The following is a 9,482-nucleotide window of genomic DNA, read 5'->3' on the forward strand; positions in this document are numbered from 1 at the left end:
TATATAATTGCAAAGCATCGGAATCATTAAATTATGTTAATTAACAAATTTGGTGTAAATTATGTATAATTATGTATAATAAAGTAACTTCAATTCAGTACGGCAAAGCAACAAAGTACTCGTATAACAGAAAAAATCTTACTAATATTGTAAATGCGAATGCTTAGATGGATGGATGGATGTTCGTTTGAAGGTATCTCCGGAAAGGCTTAACGGATCTTGATGAAATTTGGTACAGATGTGGAACATAGTCTGGAAGAACACGTAGGCTACTCAATACGTTTTTTTTAATTCTGCGCGGACGAAGTTGCAGGCGACAGCTAGTATTTGATAATCCCGTAAGAAGAATAAGAATGATGTCATCTTGCACAAGATGTAAAGATAACAAATACGTTATCTTCTTAATAAATAATCTCGTGAAGAAGTAGAAAAAGTTTTATCATAAAATATTTTATTAAGAATATTACGGTCAAAGGTGGACCAATGGGCGATCAGTAGTAAGTATTTACGGAAGCAAGAAGAACGCATAAAAACAATGTTTAACGCAGTGATTTATGTTCATGCATAACACTTTATTAGGTATTACGTCGATGTAATACGACCACAATAGAAACGTATCCGCATATCTTGATAATTGATATAGTCCATGTGAACGCTGAAAAGTAGCTTTTCTTTTAAATAGTAGATAATTCATGCATTTACCCTTTAGTTTACACTTAAACTTTACAATAACTAAAGGCATTAGATGTGCACTTTATAATCATTTTAGTTAATGTTATAAAAAGATTAAAAATCATCAGATACAATGATTTCAAATAATTCTCACATAAAATCTAAGACGCTGAAGTCAGTGGGTGTCTATCGCGACGGTAATTATACGTAAGCCATAATTTATTAATGCACAACCGTCCGCCCAAAAACTTCTCTTTAAATTGCTTTGGATTTGACACCAATTAAAATTCAAATACAGAGGATTAGTGTCTTTTCGTTGAAACATATAGAATGTAATATAAAGTTGGGTTCCTGTCCAATTTATTATTTTTAATTAAGTATGCTAGTAAGTGCAGTTTATATAAATAACATTTTTTTTTTCCAAAATCCCTTCTAATTTAAGGTTATATTACAAGTAGTAAAAAATATAGTCGTTCAGAAGTTTCGATACCACAATGTTTTGCCGTCGGTACTATTTTACCCTTTTAAAATTTAATTCTTTACTTCTTTAATTTTGCTTCTCCAGTTACTATAACACTTTCTACAATTTAATTTGTACCCTTATGACATCGAGGTGAGTAACAAAGATTTTATATTCATCACCATGTTCGGTTATGCAGTGAAATTGTGGAATTTCGTGGCCCAGCGTCGTGTTTACTAAACTGTCGGCTTTCGCGTATCGTCCCGATGCGATTCACGTCTGTCGGGGAAACTTTTACTGCTTCTGATACTTGCTTCACATCATTTGATGACCTTTTTAAATGCGAACCCTGTGTTTATCCGATTCAGATAAATCTATAACCAGGATTAAAACTTTTATCTTACTAATATTATAAATGCGAAAGTTTTGATGGATGGATGTTTGAAGGTATCTCCGTAACGGCTCATCGGATCTTTTTAAGTTTATTTTTTAATTCAGCGCTGATGAAGTCGCTGGCGACAGCTAGTATTTAATAAATGTATTAAAAATATCTTGCGTAGTTGAGAGAGAAAAAAAATAATCTGAGGTTTACTTTTATGTATTGGTTGAGATCGTTTGAAATAATAATTTTGTACTGTGCAATAAAAAAAACTTTACCGCATTGACTAATGACTATAGTCTACTTGTCTACAACGAGGCCAATTTTAGTTAATACTTTTAAATTCCCTGACACAGAAATTGTAATCCATCCTCGACCCGTTTGAGAGTAAGAATATAATTAAAAAGCAAAATCATATAACCAATGTTAAGTAACGCAACTTTTATCTTAAACGAATATTAACAAAACCGAACACGTCAATGCATTTCGTTGTTATTCTAATTGCATAATGTTGCAAAAATGGGTACTCGTTCAAGAATACACAGTACACTCACAGACACAGGCGGTCGAAAGTCGCGAAAACACGCACTCCCGCGACAAACGCTAGTCATGCTAATTTCAAGACGTCCAAATGGTTTGATATATTCACGACACGTCTTATTTAACTTTTCGTGTAAAATTTTTATTTTTTTGGTTTACAAGCAATCGTTAATCAATCGACACCCAAACATCGAAACAAATGACAACTAAATTATTAATATCGGCTAAGTCGTTTAAATCACATGAAGTCACAACCCATAAAGCATGAACTATTGCTTATGGTAGAAACAGGCATAAAAAACGACGTGTCCAGCCCAATTTGAAGTTATAATTTTCAACTTTCAAATGGAGTCCAATTCTTTTCAGTTCTCACGCGATCTGATCTTATACTGCCACACAAACGCATCTATAGTTCGAAATGATTTCAAACATTTCTTTTTATCGATGACCATACAAAACCAGTCACGATTTAAACTGCCGAATCATATTGTTATCTCTGTGTTTTTTTAAAGAACATGAAAGGGGTGACAATATGTCTTATACAGTTGGATACCAGCCTTTTCTACGCGTATTAGGTTCAACGATAATTAAATAATCTTTGTCTTAACACTTCAATGATAAATAAGGCATCAGAAACAAATAGGAGTTATATTTTTATCGTTTGTGTGCATATAAATATTAGATAAAGCACTGAAACTTAGTTTTAGGCAGACCCAATCACAACGAAATGGAAGTGAAAGCACATATGTTAGAGATAGACCATGTTTTATTCAAATATTTTCATATCGGTGGAGTCGTGTTACATATAGAAGTTGATGACTTAAATTAATAACCTTTGGTGACAGAGACGCTTAATTAATAATCTAAACGCTATGAGTTACAACTTACAACTAATACAATCAATATGATTTTTTTATTATATTACGTAATTGAACTCTGACATCGCAGCATTTTACTTTGAGACATTTGGAGACATTTCTTATATCGAAATAAACGGTTTTAATCTAGAAATCTTGCCGCAAAGATTAAGCTAACGGAAACTTCATTTAGCAATTCCACAATTTTCTTGTTCTGTTCACGGAAGCAGTAGGTATTTATGCGGAGTTCATTCAGTCTTGTTGAAAGCAATAACATCATTGAGAATCGTCTCAGACACTTTCCGAGAATTTAAAACGACCAAGATCTCAAGTATCAAACTGTACCTTATTTCAATATGGTAATGTATATATTTATATAAATATAACGTTGTAAGTTGTGCATATTTGGACGAGTTGCTCGATGAATTTGACCTTGATACCGTCATGAGAGTAACTCTCAACGTCTATTGTCTTGTTTCATTCACTTTTTACTACATGTGATAAAGTTTCTCGTGATTAACTCGTATTTAGCTGACAACTCAGTCTACGATAGTTTGTAAATTATGCCAGGCTCACTGCAAATAATTTATTCGAAAGGAGATTAAACGAAACCAAAGTACGGGCAAAGTTGTATTGAATATTTTTTGAGAATTAAATACCATAAAGGAACTTAACCGAAAGGTTTTTACTTAGTTACTTTTTAATTATATTGACGTTGACAATGACAGTTCAATGAGTATTCAATGAGAGAAAATAAACGAGTTATAATGTTATGAATTTATTAAACAAGTATATATTATTCGTCCAATATATTGTGTTAAGATTCGTTCCTCAAGCGATCAGTATTAAGACATACGAAGTGAGACGTATTAATGAATCTTCATATTTGGTAACAAGTTTTCCTGAATATGATTATGGAACTTCTAGAGGATTCGACTTAAATGCTGATGCCAAAGTTGTTTCTATGGATGATCAGAAAAAAGTATTAAAAAGTGGCCACACCATTGGAGATAGCGCGAATGAGATTCCTTTGGATGAAAACGTATACAAACATAAGCAGAAAATATCATCTTTTGCCATCAAAGATGCCAGAAAAAAATATTTTAAGAACTTTTATGCAACAATGAAAAAAGTTCCTATTACTACTTTAGCTTCATCCCCATCACCGACTTACTCGGGATTATTAGATTCAGATTTTAAAGATTACAAAGCAGCTATTGTGCCAGTGGATTCAAATCTAATAACGGCTAGAAAACTGGCTTCAATATTAGTTTATGAGCTTCAGTATAACGATCAGGAGTACTTAAAAAATATGGAACGGATCAAAAGAAGAAGAAATCGTGTATAAATTATGTAAACCATTGTTATAGATTTTCTATTTTTACAATGTACTTTATTGTATTATATATGCAAATCTATGAGGTTCTATTGAATTAAACTAATAAATATGTCAGCTTTTATAAGAACTTGATTAAAAACAAATATAATATGAAAGGGATCTAGTTTCCGTTGTGGTAACCTGGCACCATGACTCGGGTGTTTTTTGGTTTTAGGGAAGCCTCTAAAAGTTATTGTAACTACTTGATATATGTAGAGACTGAGTAGACTCATAATGAATATTACGTGCCTATAATTTTAATATAACAATTTACTTTCTGTCAAAATGATAAGTTAACAGTCAACTAATATTGCCTTTGTAACTAAAACGTAGTGAGGAGAAAAGGTAAATACAATGCATAAATTAAATACACGTGTATTAAAATACACGTTAAAATAAATTATTCATAGCGAAGACCTTTGAATTGTTTCATAAAAGAATCTTATTTATTGTCACTTAATGCTAACTATATATTTTCAGGAATTAAAAATTAAACTCGAGTTAGTCTCAAAGTTATGTATATAAAAATGTTAATCTTTGCCAAATATTTACATATTATTATCTTACGTTATTATTAATCACAGTTTTATTACGATTACCGTGTATCTACTAATGTTACTGTACTTCCAGCATTGCTATTATACTTTATAACAAACGTATTAGACACGAAAGTCTACGCAAATATTCTCAATTTTCCCGACAAAGCGATTGATTTCACATTTCATTATCACCAGTAATAGTATTAAAGTAAAATTATTAGTTGACTTTTACCAAAACAAAAATGAACTTAATCAATATTTTTTTATTCTACTCAAACGAAATTATTAGTGGTTGAAATTAAAATAATTTTGCAATAAAGTGTAGGTAATTAGGCAGAGATTTGAACAGAACTGCTTTTATGACAGACAATTCTAGAAAATCCTTATGACGACAAACGTAAGATTATTTCTTTTTATGAGCTGTTGTTAAACAAAGCTAATAGATAATATTAACACCACCTTACACGTAACATGGCTTCGTTCAGGCCATTGGAGTTCAAGTCTTAGGCGACGGATCATACTTTTTTAAATGGATTTTTCATCAAAGTATTATAGTGAAGAATTTAATAAATTAAATAGTTAATCCTTCTCAAAAGTTTTAATTAAAATGCATTACTTTTAAATATTTATTAAGAGTTTACATATTATTAGATAACAGATTTATGTTGCTTTTCCCAAAGAGAAAAATTAGCATTAAAACGCCTTCCTATGAACTTACTGCCATAATATACATACTATTGGATTTACGTAATATCAATAATGGAATCATCTGACACTTTCGTCCGGATTCTTCTGTTCTGTTCGGTACTTACCAATATATTCAGTGTAAACGCAACTCAAATTTTCAATAACGAATAACATTAAGCCGTTGGGCAAGTATAAGAGGTGGTGGTGCACACTGCTTTATTTGGATCAAAGACGGATATACTAGGACATATGTACTCATATTGTCTGTACGATCCGTCATTTTGTAAAATACACATATAATATGTCTGGCATGTTGCATCAGCCGTGTTCGCGAATCTCCCGGCTGCTGTACAAACCATGACAGTAGTCGCGTCGGTAGTAGTAACAGTAGTCGCCACAGTAGTAGTAGTCACAGTAGTTGGTGCGGCAGTAGTTGTAACAGTTGTCGCATCGGTAGTCGTTACAGTTGTCGCGTCAGTAGTGGTAACAGTTGTGGTCGCGTCAGTGGTCGTTATAGTAGTTGGTGCGTCGGTCGTGGTAATAGTTGTTGCTGCGTCAGTCGTAGTAACGGTAGTGGCTGCGTCAGTGGTCGTTATAGTAGTTGGTGCATCGGTCGTAGTAACAGTTGTTGCTGCGTCAGTCGTTGTAACGGTGGTGGCTGCGTCAGTGGTCGTTATAGTAGTTGGTGCGTCGGTCGTGGTAATAGTTGTTGCTGCGTCAGTCGTAGTAACGGTAGTGGCTGCGTCAGTGGTCGTTATAGTAGTTGGTGCATCGGTCGTAGTAACAGTTGTTGCTGCGTCAGTCGTTGTAACGGTGGTGGCTGCGTCAGTGGTTGTTATAGTAGTTGCTGCGTCGGTCGTGGTAACCGTTGTTGCTGCGTCAGTCGTTGTAACGGTGGTGGCTGCGTCAGTGGTCGTTATAGTAGTTGGTGCATCGGTCGTAGTAACAGTTGTTGCTGCGTCAGTCGTTGTAACGGTAGTGGCTGCGTCAGTGGTCGTTATAGTTGTTGCTGCGTCAGTCGTTGTAACGGTGGTGGCTGCGTCAGTGGTTGTTATAGTAGTTGGTGCGTCGGTCGTGGTAACAGTTGTTGCTGCGTCAGTCGTTGTAACGGTAGTGGCTGCGTCAGTGGTCGTTATAGTAGTTGGTGCATCGGTCGTAGTAACCGTTGTTGCTGCGTCAGTCGTTGTAACGGTGGTGGCTGCGTCAGTGGTTGTTATAGTAGTTGCTGCGTCGGTCGTGGTAACAGTTGTTGCTGCGTCAGTCGTTGTAACGGTAGTGGCTGCGTCAGTGGTCGTTATAGTAGTTGGTGCGTCGGTCGTGATAACAGTTGTTGCTGCATCAGTCGTTGTAACGGTAGTGGCTGCGTCAGTGGTCGTTATAGTAGTTGGTACGTCGGTCGTGGTAACAGTTGTTGCTGCATCAGTCGTTGTAACGGTAGTGGCTGCGTCAGTGGTCGTTATAGTAGTTGCTGCGTCGGTCGTGGTAACAGTTGTTGCTGCGTCAGTCGTTGTAACGGTAGTGGCTGCGTCAGTGGTCGTTATAGTAGTTGCTGCGTCGGTCGTGGTAACAATTGTTGCTGCGTCAGTCGTTGTAACGGTAGTGGCTGCGTCAGTGGTCGTTATAGTTGTTGCTGCGTCAGTCGTTGTAACGGTAGTGGCTGCGTCAGTGGTCGTTATAGTTGTTGCTGCGTCAGTCGTTGTAACTGTAGTAGCCGCGTCAGTGGTCGTTATAGTTGTTGCTGCGTCAGTCGTTGTAACGGTAGTGGCCGCGTCAGTAGTCGTTATTGTAGTTCCCGCATTCGTAGTTGCCGCTTCCGTAGTTGCTGCGACAGTGGTAGCTGCTGCAGTAGTTGCATCTTCAGTAGTAGCCGCGGCAGTAGTTGCCGAGTCAGTTGTCGCTGCGGCAGTGGTTGCCGTAACATTAGTCGCAGCTTCTGTAGTTATTACAGAAGTGGTTGTTGTATCGGCGCCATGTACTTGCCATGCTACAGACAGCACCTTGAAAAAGAAATTCTTAAATAAAATCTAAACAGTACAATGGCCTTAAACTTCATGTTTACTAGCAAATACATATAAATTGCTTTGTCGAAAGTCACTTAATCCCTTACAATTAAAAATAACACAATAGTTAAATTATGTCTATCACTTTGACAAACTTTAATTACATGACACTAATTTCTTTAAACTTTAGAAATTATTACACTAACAAAATGTATGAATTGAAAAATTACACTTACAAAAAATATGACGATATTAGATCGACCGTACATTTTTAGTTTCTTTCTAAATGTCCATAAAATTTTATAAGAGCGAATCTTTTATATAGCGAGACGAGATAAAAGAGATTCGCAACAGTAAAAAAATATTCTTACAATTATTTGCTAAACTAATATGCATCATAGTGCAACAACATGTCTATGTGTTTATCTCATTCCCATAAACTCTGAGTTGATATGCTAATCACCTGATTATTTTATTTAATGGTAAAATTCCATAAATTTCCTTTCATATTTTCTTATCCGGAAATTTCTTTTAAGATGTTATTCCCGATGCTTGCAAGCGCTGATTGACAGCAAAGAATCTTTATAATTCTGATTAACAGAACTTACAATAGACTTATTGTTTTTGACCTTAGTAAGTTACCGAAAACACTTTCGTACTCAATGGTTTTTACACTAGGTTCTCCGTAGGACAGACTTTTTCTTCGCTTATACGCTCAATACGGTAACAGAGCTACCGACGGTGCAACGGACGAGACGAAGACTTTACTTCTCACAGTCGTAAGAGTTACATTACTTATTTAAAGTTTTAATTTTGAAACGAATAGTACACCATTTATTTAAAAGTTAATAATATACATATTCAGTAGAAGTACGAACGTAATCTGAGTTTAGACAAAATAACTATTTACCTGTAATTACATACTACAATTTCATTTTGACAGAATGTGAAAAGTCACAGCGCAAGTGAGGCCTGAATCATGTGCAAACAACGGACCCTTATCTTAGGTTAATATAGTGATGTTAAACATATATCGATAATTTTATTTACTTTTAAGATAAAAATATTTGTCTTGGTAATACTGGGTAGTTTTAATTTATTCTTTTGATAGTAACAAGTATTATGTTTTAATACTTTTTAAAATAAAATAATCCTTTACGAAAAAGCTTTTCAGGACAGGGGTACTTGTTATAAATCAAACATATAACAAGTTTCGACTTAAAATGTACCTTTTACACATTCCAGTACAAGCGCGAAGTATAGACGGAAGAGAACTTAACTTCACCTATGTAAAAGTATCAGTACGTCAACATGATGTCGATAAATTTTCACTACCTTCGGTCACAACACTACAGTTAACATCCGTCTTCATAGGACTTTAGAGTTCTGATACAGCTGTACTGCACGATAAAATGTCTAATAAAAATTAACTGTTTTCGAAGGCAGTGGGACATAACATGTTGTATGAAATCTTTTATTAATAGTTTATTTAAAGGTGCCTTATTGAAACCTAATTAAAACATGATGAATAAGTGTTTTCTCGTTTTTCTCGTGGTAAGTTTTATTTCATGCATTTTATTGTTTTTATCTAAGACTGTCTAGCTGTCGCCCGCGACTCCGTCCGCGCGGACTTAAAGATAAACTTACCTATGCGTTCTTGCAAACTATGTTCTACATCTATGTCAAATGTCAACAAAACTCGCTAAGCCGTGCTGAAGATACCTTCTAACTAACATTTAACCATCCCCCCATCTAACCATACAACCAAACATTCGCATTTATAAGATTAGTAAGATAAAAAACAAGTAATTACTTAAATCTATTTATTACTTTTCTATATTGTCAACATTATGAAAAAGCCATTGGAACGTCTCTCAAACTTATCATTCTAATACTAACTTATGTTTTAAAACAATTTTATTTTTCTGCACATTTTATTTAATAAAATAATAAATGACCTCAACTTTTTA

The 9,482-nt window shown here is 34.8% G+C and overlaps 1 protein-coding gene across 1 annotated transcript; it reads right to left on the reverse strand.

Moving 5' to 3' along the window:
* Nucleotides 1-5,414: 5,414 nt before the first annotated feature.
* Nucleotides 5,415-7,825, reverse strand: LOC106713521 (mucin-22-like). The gene is made up of 2 exons (XM_014506334.2): nucleotides 7,749-7,825; nucleotides 5,415-7,509 (listed from the first exon to the last, which is right to left on the reverse strand). The coding sequence occupies exons 1-2, from the start codon at nucleotides 7,779-7,781 to the stop codon at nucleotides 5,686-5,688; spliced, it is 1,857 nt and encodes a 618-aa protein (XP_014361820.2). The 5' UTR covers nucleotides 7,782-7,825; the 3' UTR covers nucleotides 5,415-5,685.
* Nucleotides 7,826-9,482: the final 1,657 nt, after the last annotated feature.

The sequence above is a fragment of the Papilio machaon genome, chromosome 5, assembly GCF_912999745.1.
Source record: "Papilio machaon chromosome 5, ilPapMach1.1, whole genome shotgun sequence".
In the NCBI taxonomy this organism is placed as follows: domain Eukaryota; kingdom Metazoa; phylum Arthropoda; class Insecta; order Lepidoptera; family Papilionidae; genus Papilio; species Papilio machaon.

Bases quoted from the DNA above. Each gene is read 5' to 3' on its own strand.
- LOC106713521 (XM_014506334.2), bottom strand. From the start codon at position 7,781: ATGTACGGTCGATCTAATATCGTCATATTTTTT. The intron at 7,510-7,748 runs GTAAGTGTAATT...TTCTTTTTCAAG, and splicing joins CTAATATCGTCATATTTTTT to GTGCTGTCTGTAGCATGGCA.